The 18,078-nt window shown below is 56.7% G+C and overlaps 3 protein-coding genes across 3 annotated transcripts in view; 2 read left to right on the plus strand and 1 right to left on the minus strand.

Annotated features, from left to right (window-relative positions):
* The first annotated feature begins 1,647 nt into the window (after positions 1 to 1,647).
* On the plus strand, positions 1,648 to 6,986 carry LOC135185809 (D-serine dehydratase-like). The gene is made up of 8 exons (XM_064162939.1): positions 1,648 to 1,730; positions 2,558 to 2,716; positions 3,359 to 3,639; positions 4,370 to 4,556; positions 5,939 to 6,060; positions 6,147 to 6,336; positions 6,418 to 6,523; positions 6,598 to 6,986. The coding sequence occupies exons 1-8, from the start codon at positions 1,711 to 1,713 to the stop codon at positions 6,685 to 6,687; spliced, it is 1,155 nt and encodes a 384-aa protein (XP_064019009.1). The 5' UTR covers positions 1,648 to 1,710; the 3' UTR covers positions 6,688 to 6,986.
* Positions 6,890 to 13,069, plus strand: LOC135185518 (uncharacterized). The gene is made up of 6 exons (XM_064162274.1): positions 6,890 to 6,934; positions 6,988 to 7,039; positions 7,240 to 7,956; positions 10,076 to 10,244; positions 10,328 to 10,473; positions 11,650 to 13,069. The coding sequence occupies exons 1-6, from the start codon at positions 6,890 to 6,892 to the stop codon at positions 11,952 to 11,954; spliced, it is 1,434 nt and encodes a 477-aa protein (XP_064018344.1). The 3' UTR covers positions 11,955 to 13,069.
* A 3,954-nt stretch (positions 13,070 to 17,023) lies between these two features.
* Positions 17,024 to 18,078, minus strand: part of SETD2 (SET domain containing 2, histone lysine methyltransferase) — a 65,667-nt gene continuing 64,612 nt past the window's right edge. Inside the window, exon 21 of the mRNA XM_064162422.1 lies at positions 17,024 to 17,307. Within this exon, the coding sequence (XP_064018492.1) occupies positions 17,146 to 17,307 (162 nt within the window). The 3' untranslated portion in view covers positions 17,024 to 17,145. The remainder of the gene's footprint in view (positions 17,308 to 18,078) is intronic.

Here is an 18,078-nt window from a genome sequence, read left to right on the forward strand (position 1 = left end):
CACTGCTGTCACGAGTTGAGTCTGGTCTCAGCAGCTCCACATACTGCTGTCATGAGTTGGGTTGAGGCTCAGCAGCTCAACACACTGTTGTCAGGAGTTGGGTCAGGTCTCAGCACCTCCACACACTGCCGTCACGAGTTGGGTTAGCTCTCAGCAGCTCCACATACTGCTGTCATGAGTTGGGTTGAAGCTCAGCAGCTCTCCACTCTGATGTCACAAGATATATTGGGTCGCAGCATCTCCACACATTGATGTCACAAATTGGGTCCAGTCTCAGCAGCTCCATACACTTGTGTTATGAGTTTGATGAGGCCTCAGCAGTTCCACATGCTCAGATCATGAATCGGGTTGGGCCTCAGCAGTTCTGAACTCATGTCACGAGTTGGCTCAGGTCTCAGCTTCGCCACACATTGCTGTCACAAGTTAGGTCAGGTCTCAACAACTCCACACACTGCTGTCATGAGTTGGGTCAGGGCTCAGCAGCTCCACACTCTGGTGTCACAAGTTGAGTCAGGGCTCAGCATCTCTGCACTCTGGTGTCATAAGTTATATCGGGTCTTAACAGCTCCACACATTGATGTCACGAGTTGGGTCAGGTCTCAGCACCTCCACGCATTGCTGTCATGAGTTGGGCTGGGGCTCAGCAGCTCTGCACTCCGGTGTCACAAGTTATATTGAGCCTCAGCATCTCCACACATTGATGTCATGAGTTGGGTCAGGTCTCAGCACCTCCACGCATTGATGTCATGAGTTGGGTCAGGTCTCAGCAGCTCCACACATTGATGTCACGAGTTGGGTCAGGTCTCAGCAGCTCCACACATTGATGTCATGAGTTGGGTCAGGTCTCAGCAGCTCCACACATTGATGTCACGAGTTGGGTCAGGTCTCAGCAGCTCCACACATTGATGTCATGAGTTGGGTCAGGTCTCAGCAGCTCCACACATTGATGTCACGAGTTGGGTCAGGTCTCAGCAGCTCCACACATTGATGTCTTAGCAGTTCCATGCGCTCATGTCATGAGCTGGGTTGGGTCTCAGCAGTTCTGCACTCGTGTCACGAGTTGGCTCAGGTCTCAGCCTTTCCATGCACTAGTGTCATGAGTTGGGCTTAGGGTGGATATTAGGGCGAAGCTCTTCACAGGGAAGTGATTGGCATTGGAATGGGCTGCTTGGGGAGGTGGCAGAGTCCCTGGCCCTGGAGGTCTTTAAGGACAGCCTGGATGTGGCCCTCGGTGCTGAGGTGGTGCCGATAGGTAGGACTTGAGGACCTCAAAGGTCTTTTCCAGCTGGCTCAGCTCTGCGATTCTCTACCTCCCCGCTCCCAGCCGCCGACTTGGCTTGGATCTCTGCAGCGCCGCACCGGTGTCACAGACGGGTTTGGTCCCAGCAGTGCCACCAGGGCTGAGCGGCTCAGACCCCTCGCACACGCGTGATGCACGCTGAGCTTGTCACCCTCCTTGTCCCCCCCCTCCACGAGCGTGAGGCCACGGTCCCCAAGGAGCTGGCTGCTGCCCCCGTGCCGTCCCCAGCCGCAGCGCCCATGTCCTCCGCTGGCCCTGCCACCCCCGGGAGGGCCCCTCAGGCGGCAGCGACCTCTGTCCCCAGCCGCGGCTGGCAGTGAGTGCCCACGGCGTCACGTGGAGCTGGCACTAGCGAGGCCACCGGAGCCAGCGCAGCCGAGCTGGGAGCAGCCGCGGGGCCGGACGCGGGGATGGCAGGACAGACGGACAGGTGGGACACGGGGGCAGCGGGGGCTCAGGGTGGCACTGGGGACTTCATCCCAGACAGCCTTGGGGTGGGCGTGCCAGGTGCTGGAGGGGTTAGTGAGGAGACCCAGCTGGAGAGTTTGGGTGCCCCAGGGCCGGGTGGCACAGACTCGCCTGTCCCAGTGCCACGGATCCCAGTCCTCGGTGTCCATGTTCCCATTATCCTTCTCCCGGGTCCTCCACACGTCCCAGTCCCAGGCTTCCCATTGCTGTATGTCCCAAGTGCCTGCGTTCCCAGGGCCCCATTCCCGGTTGTCCCTGTTTCCCAGGTCTCTACCCCAGGTCACTCACATGCTCCAGTCCCAGCTTTCCCAATTCCACTTTTCCCTCTTCCCAGTGTCCCTGTCTGAGGTGACCCAGATTCCCAGTCCCAGACATCCATTCCATGGGATCTCAGGTGTCCTTGTCTCAGATGTCCCTCTCCCAGATGTCCAATTCCAGATGACCTAGACCAGGTGTCCCTGTCCCAGGGGGCTACCTTTATCCCAGGTAACCCAGATGTCCAAGTGCCTCTATCCCAGATGCTCCAATCCCACGTGTCCATGTTCCCAGTGTCCCTGTACCCGGTGACCCAGATGTGCCAGACCCTTGTATCCCTCTCCCATACTTCCCAGCTTCATACGACCCCCCCCCCAGCTTCCCAGGCCCAGGTGTCCCAGTGCCAGTGTCCAAGGGAACCCCCAGGCTTGTGCCCACCCACAGCAGCACCCCCTGCGTGCGCTGGCGTGGGGTGGGTGCGGGTTTGGGTACAGACCAATCCCCCCTCCACTTGCCCTCCCTGCCCGCTCCCAGTAACCCCAGTAAGTGGCTGGGAGCCCCACTGGAGCAGTTGCCCACCCCGGCGCTGGCGCTGGACCAGGCGAAGGTTCGGCGCAACGCGGAGCGGATGCGGAAGCAGTGCCGGGCCCTGGGGCTGCGCCTGCGCCCCCACGTCAAGACACACAAGACGCTGTGAGTGCCCCTCCCAGTATCCCCCTGTACCCTCCCGGTATGCTCCACAGTCCTGCCAGCCTCTCATCTGTCTTTTCCCCAGCATCCCCCAAGTGTCCTCCCAGTATCTCCCAACGTCCTTCCCACAATCTTCCCCATCCTCATCCTCAGTATCCCCCTAGCCCCATTCCAGTATCCTCCCAGTGTGCTCCCCATCTTACTCCATACCATCCTCCCACTATCTCTCCAGCATCCTTTTGGTATCCCTCCGGCATCCTCCCCAGCATCCTCCCAGTATCCCCCCCAGCATGCTTCCCAGCCCTTCCAGCTCCTCACCTTCCTCCCACCCAACATCTTCCCAGCATCCTCCCAGCAATTCCCCTGGCATCCCTCTGGCACCCACCTTCCCAGCATCCCCCCAGTAACCCCCCAGCATCCTCCCAGTATGCTCCCCAGTCCTTCCAGCCCCTCAGTCCCTGGGGATCCTCATCCCCAGTATCCCCCCAGTGTCCCTCCAGCATCCTCCCAGTGTCCCTCCAGCATCCTCCCCTGCATCTTCCCAGTACCCCCAGTAGGCTCCGCAGCCCTCGCAGCCCCTCCCGCTGCTCCTCCCCAGCATGCCCCCAGCCTGCCGCAGCGCCCCCAGCACAGCCTGCCTGGCAGGGAGGGCGCGGAGCTGGCGACGGGCGGCGGGCGCGGTGGCATCGTGGTGTCCACGCTGGCCGAGGCGTGGTTCTTCGCGGCGGGGGGCTTCGAGGACATCCTTTACGCCTACCCACTGCCGGCGGGGAGGATGCAGGACTGCGTCGCCTTGGCTCAGCGTCTCCAGAACTTCCAGGTCCTCCTGGACAGCGCCGAGGCTTTGGCTCTTCTCCGCCAGCACCCGCTGCCCGACGGCAAGCGGTGGCACGTCTGGCTCAAGCTGGACTGTGGCAATGGAAGGGGTAGGTGACCCCTCACACACACACACACCTCCCCCCCTCTAAATCCCACCACCACCACCTGTGATGGAGCATCAAGTGTCCTCTCCGAGGTGCTCAGTGGGGTAGGATGTTCCATGTCTCCCCCTCCACGATTCACCATCTCAGCCAGGATGGAGCAGCTAAGACTCTACCTGAAGAGTACTTCTTCAGGGATAGTCCTCTGAGGAAGGCTGGTCCACACTCCACTGACCTCCAGCCCCCACAGACACCTTCTCAACCAAGATGAACCCTCCCCAAAAGTCATTCTTCGAGGGTGGTCCATGAGAAGGGATGTCCCGTGTGTTTCCCAAGCCCCCAAAACCACCAGCTCAACTGGGATGGAGCATTTAAGACCCTCCCCAAAAAGTCATTCTTCAACGATGGTCCACTGGGGAAGGATGGTCCACGGCCCCCAGCCCCACCAGCTCAACTAAGATGGGCCATTTAAGACACCCTTAAAGCCATTCTTCAAGGATGCTCCATGTGGCAGAGGTGGCCTGAAGCCCCCCCCCCACATACACACACCCACGGCAGGACACACCCAGCACCTCCCCAAACCCCATTTTCACCCAACCACTCTCAGGATGCTCCATGGGGGTTGATGCTCCCCATCTCCCTCAACCCCAAACTTCCATTCCCCACCATGGAGCATCCAAGTCCTCACCCCCACCCCCGCACTGAGCCGTGCTCGCATCCTTCTGCCCACCTACAGCTGGCGTCAGACCCACGGACCCCAGCGCCCTGTCCCTCGCCCGAGCCATCGCCGAGGAGGCGCCGGAGGAGGTGACACTAGTGGGGATCTACGCTCACTGCGGCAACACCTACGGCTGCCGCGATGTCGCAGCTGTCCAAGACACTGCCCGGGCCACCACCATGGCCGTGGTTGACTTTGTCACCGAGTGAGTGTCCCAAAAGAGCAGGGCCGGGCAGAGCTCAGGAGATGCTTTGGAGAGGAGGAGGGAAGGTCCAAGGCGGTCACCGGGAGGTGTCACCAGCCGTAAAACGTTGGCTGTAAATGGAAATGACCCCCCCATAAAACGGGACCTACAAAGGGACACTTCCCCCTCCCCTCCACCCCCCACCCCGCCCCGGGGAGCTGGAGGAGGATGTTGATGGCTCCAGGTCGCCTTTGATGTGGTTTTGGTGCTAGGTTGTGACTCTGTGTCTTTGCCCTTCCCCCCTCCCACTGCCACCAGCGTTGCCACCTCGGGGTTTGGCATCCTGGAGAGAGCTGCTGCCGGATGAGTCCTGCTGGAGTGAGATAAGGAGGAGTGGGGATGGTCAGTGAGGTCCTCAGAGACCTCCATCCTCCCCCACCCCTGGGCACATCCTCCCCTGGGGACGTGTCCTGGGAGGCTGCAGTCCCATCCCAGCTGGTCGTGGTGGGGAAACTGAGGCACTCGAGGAAAACTCCACCCCTAGAAAAACATCTGGCAAGACCTTGGGCACCTCTGTCACAGCTTTGGGCACATCTGTCACTGGCACATCTGGGCATGCTCTGGGACATCTAGAGGGGGGATGAGAACATCCACGAGGGGTGTCAGATGGATCTGAGGGTGCTTTGGTGTATTTGGAGGTGTGCTCAAGCACGTCTAGGGGGAGTTGGACACAGGTAGAGGGTTCCTGGAGTGTCTGGGGATGTTTTAACACAGCTGGGCAACAGGCACATCTGGAGGGTCCCAAGCATACCTGGGGGTGCCCTGGAACATCTCGGGGAAGCTCTGTCATACAGTGGGTGTGGATTCCAGATACATCTTTTGGGACATCTCCAGCACATCTAGGGATGTCCTAGTACCTGAGAGGTGGATCCAAAGCACATCTGGGGGGTGCTACGACAGGTTTGGAGGGGTCCCAGGCACATCTGGATGGGTCTGTAGCACATTTGAGGCCTCCTGTGCACATCTGGTACTACTTGATGAGTCTCCAGCACATGTAGAGGAATTCCTCATGCATCTGGGGGCTCCCAGAACTATCCAGGAGATGTTGGGGGAGCACTTCTGGGGGGCTCCATTGCACATCTGGGACTCCCTGAGACAACACCACCTCCAATCCCACTCCCATGGTACTCGAGGATGATGAACCTGCTTCTGCTCCTCATAGTTCCCAGGGGTGATGAACTCACTTCTGCTCCTGTGGCACCCAAAAGGGATGAACCCAGCTCTGTTCCCCACTCCCATGGTGCCCAGGAGTGACGATGCCTGCTTCCCATGCTGCCTGGAGGGGATGTTCCCCCTTTGCCGTGCCCTGACCACTCACTCAGTGGGTGCTCATGTCCCGACAGGCTGCGTGCAGCAGGGGTCTCGTGTCCCGAGGCCAGCATTGGCTCCACTCCGTCCTGCAGCCACCCGGTGCCAGAGATGTCCCTGCTGACCGAGGTCCACCCAGGCAACTACCTCTTCTACGGTGAGTAGATTGAGCTCCCTACTCTGGCATGAGCCCCTCTGAGGTGGGACACAGCCTGACCTGAGCTGGGCACTTTCTTCTCCCAGACCTCCAGCAGACCCAGCTGGGTTCCTGTCAGCTGGAGGATGTGGCCATCCGTGTCCTCACCAGGGTCGTCGGGCATTACCCCCACCGCAACCAGCTGCTGGTGGACTGTGGGTGGACTGGCCTCAGCCTCCACGGCCGTGACCAAGGGCCTTTTGGCTGCGCTGCCATCGAGGGACATCCTGAGCTCAGGTGAGCATTGTGGTGGGCCACGGGTGGGACGAGGGTCAGGTGGACACCCACAGGGGAGGACCTCATGGCAAGTCTCTGCAGGCTGGTGGGGATGACACAGGAGCACGGGCAGGTGGAAGCCATAGATGGACCTTTGGACTTTGAGAGCTTCCCAGTGGGCAGCATTTTGGCTCTCATCCCCTACCATGTGAGTATCCATCACACCCCACCAACCCCTACCACACCCCACCACACCTGGCTGAGCATCCTTACCCACCATAGGCCTGTGCCACTGCTGCCATGCACCCTGTCTACTACGTCCATGCCAAGGGGAAGGTGGTGGAACTCTGGCACCCAGTCCGTGGCTGGTAGGGAGAAGCTGCTTGGGTGCTGCACCAGTCCAAGAACCTACACCCACACTGGCATCCTGTGCCCATATCAAGACCTTGCATCCGTGCTGAGATCCTGCACCCGCATGGAGATCCTCCAGTGCATGCTGACACCTTGCACCCATGATGAGACTCTGTGCCAATACTGAGGTCCTGCAGCCACACCGAAGCCCTGCACCCACCCCATGAACACCTGCACCCACTACGTGACTACCTGCGCCCACCCCAGGGTGCTGCACCCTCCCCATACAAGCCTCAATAAAGCTGCTTCTCCCACTCCCAGATACTTCCTCCCGTGGGGCCGGGAGGGAACGCAGAGCGTGAGGACGGCAAGGGTGGGTCATCCTTCCGCGGGTCCCGGTTTGCACCAGTGCGGTTCCAGCCGAGCCGCTCGGCTGCGGGACTCGAACCGCGGCGCACCGCAGCAGAGGAGCCGAGGGGCGGAGCTCCGCGCTAAGCCCCACCCCGCCTCTCCGCTCTCAGCCAATGGGGAAGCGCCCCGCCCTGCCCAGCCCGAGGCGAGCCACGCCCTAAGCGCTTCGGGGCCGCGCCGAGCCCAGCCGCTTGGAACCGAACCGCAGCGGAGCGAGCCGAGCCGAGCCGAGCTCAACCGAGGCCAGTCGAACCGAACCGAAGCGGAGCGAGCCGAGCCGAGCCGAGCTCAACCGAGGCCAGTCGAACCGAACCGCAGCGGAGCGAGCCGAGCCGAGCCGAGCTCAACCGAGGCCAGTCGAACCGAACCGAAGCGGAGCGAGCCGAGCCGAGCCGAGCTCAACCGAGGCCAGTCGAACCGAACCGAAGCGGAGCGAGCCGAGCCGAGCCGAGCTCAACCGAGGCCAGTCGAACCGAACCGCAGCGGAGCGAGCCGAGCCGAGCCGAGCTCAACCGAGGCCAGTCGAACCGAACCGAAGCGGAGCGAGCCGAGCCGAGCCGAGCTCAACCGAGGCCAGTCGAACCGAACCGAAGCGGAGCGAGCCGAGCCGAGGCCAGTCGAACCGAACCGCAGCGGAGCGAGCCGAGCCCAGCCGAGTCGAGTTGAACCGAAGCGGAGCGAGCCGAGCCCAACCGAGTCGAGTCGAACCGAAGCGGAGCAGAGCGAGCCGAGCCCAGCCGAGTAGAACGGAACCGGAGAGGAGCCAGCCGAGCCCAGCGAGTCGAACCGAACCGGACCGAGAGGAGCCGGGCGGGACCGAAGCGGCTGAGAGAGGCTTGGCTGTGCCTGGTGGTGCTGCTTCTGCTGCTTCTCGGCCCGGTGCGGGGGGAACCGGGAATGGGACCGGGAATTGGAACGGGACCGGGACGGGAACGAGCTCCCTGCTGCCCTCCGGGACCCACTGGGCCACGCAGGGCCCCGGGGAACCTCCGGTCACTCCATTGCGGGGAGGGAGGGGGTCGGTGTGGTCGTTCTGGAGTGGGTTTGGGTTATTTGGGGCTGGTTTGGATTATTCGGGGTCGGTTTGGGTTATTTTGTTTTATTTCGGCTGCTTTTGCTTTCTTTTGGTTTATTTTCTTTTGGGTTGGGTTTATTTTCTTTCCTTTTTTCTGGATTTAGGTTAGTTCCTTCCATTCGGTTTTTATTTTGTTGCACTTGGGCACTTCGTGTCCCTTTACTTTTCTGTAGTTCCCTTTACTTCTCTTTATTTCGCTCCCCTTTTCTCACTTCTCCCTTTTCTTACCCTTTCCCCCACTCCCTCCTTTTCTCTTTCCCCCCTCCTGTTTTCCTTCCTTTCTCCCCCCTTTTCCCTCCCCTTCTTCCTTGCTTTTTTCCTCCCCTTTTCCCTACTTTCCCCTTTATTTCGCTTCATTTTCTCAGCTTTTTCTCATCCTTTTCCACCCTTCCCTCTTTTTTCCTTCTTTCTCTCCCTTTTCCCCCCTTTCCACTCCTTTTCCTCGCTTTTTCTCTTCGTTTCCCTTTATTTCTCCTTTTTTCCCCTCCTTCCCTTTTTCCCTTTTCCTCTTCTTTTCCTCCCCTTTTCCCTCTTTTCCCCTTTGTTTCCCTTTAGATTTCCCTTTATTTCCTTTAGTTCCATTCTATTCCCTTTTCATTCCGTTTCACCTCATTTTATTCCCGTTTCTTCCCCTCTCTCCATCTCCCCCCTACCTCAATCTCTTTTATTTCTCCTTTAGGTTCATTTCCTCCCTGCCCCTTCCCTCCCCTCCCCAATATTTTTGTTTCCTTTTCCATCTCCATTTCTTCCCCTTTGTTCTTCCTTCAGGATTTTTCACTCCCCACTCTCTTCCCTCTTCCTGCCTCAGTGTCCCCTCGAGGTGCATGCAGGAAATGGGGGTGATGTGCAGCCCTCAATGTCTTTGGGGTGCTCCAGCACCATGGTGCACCCATGGGTGCTGGTTCTTCTGCAAAGGAATCACCCATGAGTACTGATTGCCCTCCAATAGGACCACCCATGGGTGCTGGTTCTTCTGCAAGGGAATCACCCATGAGTACTGATTCCCCTCAATAGGACCACCCATGGGTGCTGGTTCTTCTGCAAGGGGGTCACCCATGAGTGCTGATTCTTCTTCAATGAGACCTCTCATGGGTACTGATTGCCCTCCATTAGGACCACCCATGGGTGCTGGTTCTTCTGCAAGGCAGCACCCATGAGTACTGATTGCCCTCCAATAGGCCCAGCCATGGGTGCTGGTTCTTCTGCAAGGGGGTCACTGATGAGTACTGATTGCCCTCTGATTGGACCACCCATGGGTGCTGATTCTTCTGCAAGGGGGTCACCCATGAGTACTGATTGCCCTTCAATAGGCCCACCCATGGGTGCTGATTCTTCTGCAAGGCAGCACCCATGAGTACTGATTGCCCTCAATAGACCCACCCATGGGTGCTGATTCTTCTGCAAGGCAGCACCCATGAGTACTGATTCCCCTCAGTAGGCCCACCCATGGGTGCTGGTTCTTCTGCAAGGGGGTCACCCATGAGTACTGATTGCCCTCCAATAGGCCCACCCATGGGTGCTGGTTCTTCTGCAAGGGGGTCACCCATGAGCACTGATTGCCCTCAATAGGCCCACCCATGGGTGCTGATTCTTCTGCAAGGCAGCACCCATGAGTACTGATTGCCCTCCAATAGGCCCACCCATGGGTGTTGGTTCTTCTGCAAAGCAGCACCCATGAGTACTGATTCTCCTCAGTAGGCCCACCCATGGGTGCTGGTTCTTCTGCAAGGGGGTCACCCATGAGTACTGATTGCCCTCCAATAGGCCCACTCATGGGTGCTGGTTCTTCTGCAAGAAGACCACCCATGGGTGCTGGTTGCTTCACTAAGAAGACCACCCATGGGTGCCTTCAAGAGGCAACTGAGACAGAGCTGGTGGTGGGAGAGACTGAGCCTCCCTTAACCTTTCGGTATCGCCGCCTAGGGAAGGACCTGGCGCACATGGACGAGCAGCAGGTGACAGGGGACCCCTCGTCTGTCACCCCTCAGTTCGTGCCACCCCCCGAGGCCACCGGCAAGGACATCATCCCGGTGTACTGCTCCCTGCTGGCCGCCGTGGTGGTGGGGCTCCTTGCCTACGTGGCCTTCAAGTGGTAGGTGCTGGGAGGGCAGAGGGTGGGCACGGGGAGGTGTGATGTGACCTCCTGGGTGACCAGCCCCTGGTGTGCGTGGGCAGCTGGCACACGTGCAGGCAGAAGCAGCAGCTGGCCAAAGCCCGGGCGGGGGACATGGGGACGTCGGCAGAAGGGGAGAAGCTGCACAGTGACAGCGGAGTCTTCCTGGACACCCACAGCCTGCAGGAGCCCCACCAGCCCGGCAAGGGTGAGCACCCAGCACCTCGGGGTGGGGTTTGGGGAGGCGAGCACCCATCGTGGGGTGGGATCTGGGTCTGGGGAGGGGGCGTTGTGCCGTGGTGCCATCAGGATGTGGTCACCGCCTCTGTCCTCGGGGAGCAGCTGTACCTTGAGGAGCATCTGGATGGGGTTCGGGTGCTTTAGGGAGCACTCAGATGGGTTGGAGGTGCCACCGTGGCCTATAAGGCACAGAGATGGGCTTGAGGGGCTCCTACACCCCAGGGAGCACCCAAACAGGGTTGGGCCACACCTAAAGGTGGTCAGGAAGCACCCAAACAGGGTTGAGGAGCACCTGAATGGGACTGAGGAGCATCCACGCCATGGGAAGCACCCAAACATGGCTGAATGCCTCAGTGAGCAGCCAAAGGGGAGCAGGAAGCACCTGGATTGGGCTGGGGAGCAGCCATGTCCCAGATAGCAGCCAAAAGGGGATCAGGAAGGACCTGGATGGGGTTAGGGAGGATCTAGATGGGGTTGGGGAGCAGCCATGTCCCAGATAGCAGCCAAAGGGGTTTAGAAAGGATCTGCATGGGGTCAGAGAAGATCTGGATGGAGCTGGAGAACCCATGCCACGAACAGAACCCAGAAGGGGTTTAGGAAGGACCTGGATAGGGTCAGCGAGGACCTAGATGGGGTTGGGGAGCAGCCATGCCACAAATAGCACCCAAAAGGGGTTCAGGGAGGACCAGGATGGGGTTAGGGAGTATCTAGATGGGGTTGGGGAGCAGCCATGTCCCAGATAGCAGCCAAAAGGGGATCAGGCAGGACTTGGATGGGGCTAGGGAGGATCTAGATGGGGTTGGGGAGCAGCCATGTCACAAGTAGCACCCAAAAGGGGATCAGGAAGGACCTGGATGGGGTTAGGGAGGATCTAGATGGGGTTGGGGAGCAGTCATGTCCCAGATAGCAGCCAAAGGGGTTTAGAAAGGACCTGGCTAGGGTCAGGGAGGACCTGGATGGGGTTGGGGAGCAGCCATAGCCTCGGTAGCACCCAAAAGGGAGTCCAGGAGCACCCAAAGCGGGGTCGAGGAGCACCAATAGCACAGGTGGAGCTGGCTGCCAGCTCCAGCACAGAAATGCCAGCGGGTGCTGGGTGGCGATTTTGGGTGCCACCACTGACCTCCACCCTCCCCCCGCCCTGCAGCGCCCCGTCCCGAGGGCCACCCTCTCCGAGGGCTGTCCCCACAGCGTCAGGAGGAGCTGGAGCAGCTGCTGGAGGCTGGGGGCACGGGTGGGGACTGGCGCTCGCTGGCCACCAGCCTGGGCTTCAGCCCCGACGCCATCGGCACCTTCGGCCGCGGCCGCGCCCCCGCCCGCACCCTGCTCAGCGCCTGGGCGGCCACCGAGGGGGCCACCGTGGACAGCCTCTGCCAGGCCCTGGCTGCCATCGGCCGGCAGGACGTGGCCCAGCGCTTGGTGGCACCTGGGGATGCCACCTCTGTGGTGTGACCGCAGGTCACCGAGGCACGGACCTGGGGGGGGCTCAATGGCCAGGGGACACCATCTCCAGAGACTGGGACCTGGGGTCCCCCAAGGGCCAGGACTGGGGTGACTTGGGGTCTCCAGGACTAGAGGACACCATGTCCATGGTGCCACCTGGGGTGCCCAAGGCCCATGACCGGGAGTTGCTAGCATCTACGGAGTGACTCAAGGTCCCCATGCCCAGGGGCCACCATGTGCACAGTGTGACCTGGGGTGCCCAAGGTCTCCATGCCCAGGACACACTGTGTGCAGTGTGACCTGGGGTACCCAAGGTCTCCATGCCCAGAGGACACTATGTGCACAGTGTGACCTGGGGTATCCAAGGTCCCCATGCCCAGGGGACACCATGTGCACAGTGTGACCTGGGGTGCCCAAGGTCTCCATGCCCAGGGGACACTGTGTGCACAGCGTGACCTGGGGTATCCAAGGTCCCCATGCCCAGGGGACACCATGTGCACAGTGTGACCTGGGGTGCCCAAGGTCTCCATGCCCAGGGGACACTGTGTGCACAGCGTGACCTGGGGTGCCCAAGGTCCCCATGCCAGTGGATGTGGTATATGTACACTGTGTGACCTGAGGTGCCCAGTGTCCCCAGGCCCAGAGGACACCACGCCCACAGTGTGCCAGTGTCCCCAGCAGGGAGTTCCCGGCGTTGTCCTGCCAAATAAGGGATTTTTGTAAGTGGGTTTTGTACTTTTGTAGGGGTGCTGGGGGGGGGGTGGAACTGGTGATTTTGGTGGCCCCTGCATGGGGACAGTGGCAGAGCTTCAGGGAGATGGTTGGTCCCTGGGCGGATTGCATTAAACTGTCACTTGTGTGTCACCAGGATTTGTGTTCGTGTCCCTGTAGGCGTTGTGGCACCAGGAGGTGTGTCCTTGGGTGTCCCCAGGAGTGTCCCTACATCTCTGGGATGTGTCCCCATGTCTGTGGCACCAAAACATGCATCCTCAAGCACCCACGTCCCCCTCTGTGTCCACTTGTCACCCTTGGACTTTAGTCCTCAGGAGTGTCCCACCCCCACATCCACAAGGAGAGCAGGGAGGTGGTGGCACCCTCAGAGGCCCCCAAGAAGGTGGCTCCATTTTAACCCCAGATGCACAGGGGCCACGAACTGGGTCACCCCAAAATCCTCCCACGGAGGTCTGGGCATCATGAGGATGCTCAGGGTGGGGATACCTATGAGGGAGAGAGAATCACAGAACAGGCTGGGTTGGAAGGGACCTGCAAAGGTCACCCAGTCCAAACCCCACTGTGGCCAACAGGGACATCCTCAGCTAGATCAGGTTGCCCAGAACCCTGCCCAGCCTCACCTGGAGTATATCCATTTTAACCCCAGAGGGCACAAGGTCCATGAGCTGGGTCACCCAAAACGACTCCTGGAGATGCTTGGGAAGGGACCACCAAGAGCCAGGGCAGCACCAAGTCCACCTGGGTCCTCCAAAAGGTTCTTCTGGCACTCCCATCCCCATAAGCACAGCAGGGAGGTTGGGGACATCCCCTCCCCCTCATCCAACCCTCAAGCAGGGGGCACCAAGCCAGAAAAGAGCCATTTTAACCCCAGAGGGCACCAGGGCCATGAGCTGGGTCACCCAAAACGACTCCTGGAGATGCTTGGGAAGGGACCACCAAGAGCCAGGGCAGCACCAGGTCCATGTCAAAAGGTTTTTTCGGGGGCTGGTTATTGATTGGTTTTTTTTTGGTCATTTTTCTCTTTATTATGTTTTAATTTTATTTTTTTTGTTGGATTTTTTTTTGTTTGTGTTTTTTTTTTTCCTCTTTTTTTTTAAACTTTTTTACATAAAAAGTTCCGTAAAAATTGGATAAAGTAAAATGATTGAAGCAGTAAAATCAAATCTTATCAACAGATGGTGTCAGGGTGGTCACAAACCTCACCCCCCCAACACACACACACACACCCCCACCCCAAGAGTGTGGGGGGGAAGGGTATAGAGAGGGGGACACAGCCCTGCTCCGTGGTATTTACAGGAGAACGGATGGAACAGAACCAAACCCACCCCCACCCAGCCCCCACTGCCCCCAGAACACAAAACAGCAGGAGATAAAAAAGCAAACAAACAAGGAGGGGGAAAAAAAAACCCAAAAAAAGAGGGGAAAAAAAACCCCAAAAAAATGAGGAAAAAAAAAACAAACTAAAATAAGGAGGAAAAAAAAAACAAACTAAAATAAGGAGGGAAAAAAACAAACTAAAATAAGGAGGGAAAAAACCAAACTAAAATAAGGAGGAAAAAAAAAACAAACGAAAATAAGGAGGAAAAAAACAAATAAGGAGGAAAAAGAAACAAATGAAAATGAAGAGGGAAAAAAAAAAACAAGCAAAAATGAGGAGGAGAAAAACAAATGAGGAGGAAAAAACAAAAATGAGGGAGGAAAAAAAACAAGCAAAAGTAAGGAGGAAAAAAAAAATGAGGAAAAAAAACCAAACAAAAAGAAGGAGTTAAAAACCAAGCAAAAATAAGGAGGAGAAAATGAGGAGAAAAAATACCAAACAAGCAAAAATAAGGAGGGAAAAAACCAAACAAAAATAAAGAGGAAAAAACCAAACAAGGAGGAAAAACAAAACAAAACAAAACAAAAAGGAGTTAAAAACCAAACAAACAAAAATAAAGAGGAAAAAACCCAAACAAAAATAAAGAGGGGGAAAAAACAACAACAAAAATGAGGAAAAAACCCAACCAAAATTAGGAAAAAAACACAAACAAAAATAAGGAGGAAAAAAAGAGAAGAAAAATAAGGAGAAAAACAACCAAAGAAACAAAAAGGAGGAAAAAACCCAAACAAAAATAAAGAGAGAAAAAAACAAACAAGGAGAAAAAAAAACAACCAAAGAAAAATAAGGAGGAAAAAATCAACTAAGGAGGGAAAAAAAAAAACAAAAATAAGAAAAAAAAATCAACTAAGGAGGAAAAAAACCTCCAAAAATAAGAAAAAAAATCAACTAAGGAGGAAAAAAAAACAAACAAAAATGAGGGAGGAGGGAAAATGAGAGGGGAAAAAAACTCCAAACAAAACATACCAAAAAAAAAACCAAAGAAGAGGAAAAAATTAGAAATGAGGCAGGGGGGGGGGAAAGGAGGAAAAAAAATGAGAAAAATCAGAAAGGAGGAAAAGAAAAAAATCAGAAAGATTAAAAAAAAAAGGGGGAAAAAATAAGGGGGGGAAAAAAAGAGGAGGAAGAGAGAGAGGGAGGAAGGAAAGAAAGGAGGAAGGAAAGAAGGGAGGAGAAGGAAAGAAGGGAGGAGAAGGAAAGAAGGGAGGAGAAGGAAAGAAGGGAGGAGAAGGAAAGAAGGGAGGAAGGAAAGAAGGGAGGAAGGAAAGAAGGGAGGAAGGAAAGAAGGAAAGAAGGAAAGAAAGAGGGAGGAAGGAAGGAAGGGAGAAGGAAGGAAAGAAGGAAAGAAGTAAAGAATTCAAGAAGGAAAGAAGGAAAGTAGGAAAGGAAGGAAAGGAAGGAAAGGAAGGAAAGGAAGGAAAGGAAGGAAAGGAAGGAAGGAAGGGAAGGAAGGAAGGAAGGAAAGGAAGGAAAGGAAGGAAGGAAAGAGAAAGAGAATTAGGAAAGCTAAAAAAAATCCAAAATGAAGGCAAAAAGCCCCAAAAATGAGGGGGAAAAAAACCAAAGCAGAAATAGAGAGGAAAAAACCCAACCCTAAGGAGAAAAGAACCTGAAGTGTAGCTCCTCCCCTTCCCTCCCCCTCCCCCCCCAAAAAAAACCCCAAATGAATAATAATAATAATAATTAATAATAACCAACTCCCGGAATCATTGATCCTGCCAAAGTGTTCCCGTGGGATGGGCACGGCCTGGGCTGGGAGGGAGGGGACAGAGACCCAGGGGCGAAGGAGCCAAAATATTCACAGAGATGGAGAGAAAATATCATATAGGGCTCGGCCGGGGGGAGCTGCTGGGGAGGGAGGGAGGGAGGCAGGGGGGGAAGCCTGGCTTAGCAAAGCTCGGCCTAGCGAGCCCAGGCCTAGAGAAGCTCAGACCTAGAAAGCCAAGCCTAGCGCAGCCCAGCCTGCAGAAGCCTGAGCCTAGCGATGGTCCAGGCCTAGCAAAGCCTGGGCTTAGCAAAGTTGGGCCTAGCAAAGCCCAGGCCTAGCCAAGCATGGGCCTAGCAACGCTCAGACCTAGCAAAGCCCAGGCCTAGCCAAGCATGGGCCTAGCAAAGCTCAGACCTAGCAATACCCAGGCCTAGCCAAGCCTCGGACTCGTAAAGTTTGGCTTAGCAAAGCCCAGGCCTAGCCAAGCATGGGCCTAGCAAAGCTCAGACCTAGCAATACCCAGGCCTAGCCAAGCCTCGGGCTTGTAAAGTTTGGCTTAGCAAAGCCCAGGCCTAGCCAAGCATGGGCCTAACAAAGCTCAGACCTAGCAAAGCTCAGGCCTAGCCAAGCATGGGCCTAGCAAAGCTCAGACCTAGCAATACCCAGGCCTAGCCAAGCCTCGGGCTCGTAAAGTTTGGCTTAGCAAAGCCCAGGCCTAGCCAAGCATGGGCCTAACAAAGCCCAAACCTAGCAATACCCAGGCCTAGCCAAGCCTCAGGCTTGTAAAGTTTGGCCTAGCAAAGCCCAGGCCTAGCCAAATCTAGGCCCGGCAAAGCCTGCGCCTAGCAAAGCTTGGGGGGCAGCAAGGTTAGCCTAACCAAGCCCAGGCCTAACAAAGTCTGACTTACTCAAACTGGCCTAGACAAGCCCAGACCTAGCAAAGTTTGACTTACTCCAATTAGGCCTGGCCAAGCTCGGGCCCAGCAAAGTCTGACTTACTCCAACTAGGCCCATCCAAGCCCAGGCCTAGCAAAGTCTGACTTACTCCAGCTAGGCCTGTCTAAGCCCAGGCCTAGCAAAGTCTGACTTACTCCAGCTAGGCCTGTCTAAGCCCAGGCCCAGCAAAGCCTGACTTACTCCAGCTAGGCCTGTCCAGGCCCGGGCGTAGCAAGGTTGATGGAGCAGAGGCCAAGCCCAGCACAGGCCGGGCCTAGCCAAGGCCGGCTCTGCCCCAGGCGGAGGCCAGCAGCAGAAAGCTCCTCCAGGCCGTCAGGACCGAGTTTATTTCTCCTCCTGGACTCACACAGCCCCGGAGGCGCTGCCCGGGCGGGGGCGCAGCAGAGGGCGGGGCCGGGGCGGGGCGGCGCTGGGGGCGGCGGAGCTCACTCCAGCTCCGTGTCCTCTTTGGGCTTGTAGATGGCCCCGAACTTCTGCATGTACTTCTTGATGTACTCCTTGGTCTTGTGCTTGACGTTCTCGTTGCACTCCAGGTCCTCGGGGGTCTTGCAGTACTTGAGCTCCTTGTTCATCACGCCGTGGGTCAGCTGCGGGGCGGCAGGCACGGCCTCAGCCACGGCCTCAGCCACAGCATGCCCCACCATGCCCTACATCCAGCCCCTGCAGGGGCCCTCAGGGTGCTGCGCTGCTGCTCTCAAAAGTATCTGCCTCTGGTCCCTGGATAGTCCCCAGACAGTGCCTGCCGTTCCCTAAACAGTGCCTGCTATTCCCTAAACAATGGCTGCTATTCCCTAAACAATGGCTGCTGTTCCCTAAACAATGGCTGCTGTTCCCTAAACAGTGGCTGCTATTCCCAAACAGTGCCTGCTATTCCCTAAACAATGGCTGCTGTTCCCTAAACAGTGGCTGCTATTCCCAAACAGTGCCTGCTATTCCCTAAACAATGGCTGCTATTCCCTAAACAATGGCTGCTGTTCCCTAAACAATGGCTGCTATTCCCAAACAGTGCCTGCTATTCCCTAAACAATGGCTGCTATTCCCTAAACAATGGCTGCTATTCCCTAAACAATGGCTGCTGTTCCCTAAACAGTGGCTGCTATTCCCTAAACAATGGCTGCTGTTCCCTAAACAGTGGCTGCTATTCCCTAAACAATGGCTGCTATTCCCTAAACAATGGCTGCTGTTCCCTAAACAGTGGCTGCTATTCCCTAAACAATGGCTGCTGTTCCCTAAACAGTGGCTGCTATTCCCAAACAATGCCTGCTGTTCCCTAAACAGTGGCTGCTATTCCCTAAACAATGGCTGCTGTTCCCTAAACAGTGGCTGCTATTCCCAAACAATGGCTGCTATTCCCAAAC

The sequence above is a fragment of the Pogoniulus pusillus genome, chromosome 23, assembly GCF_015220805.1.
Source record: "Pogoniulus pusillus isolate bPogPus1 chromosome 23, bPogPus1.pri, whole genome shotgun sequence".
Classification (NCBI taxonomy): domain Eukaryota; kingdom Metazoa; phylum Chordata; class Aves; order Piciformes; family Lybiidae; genus Pogoniulus; species Pogoniulus pusillus.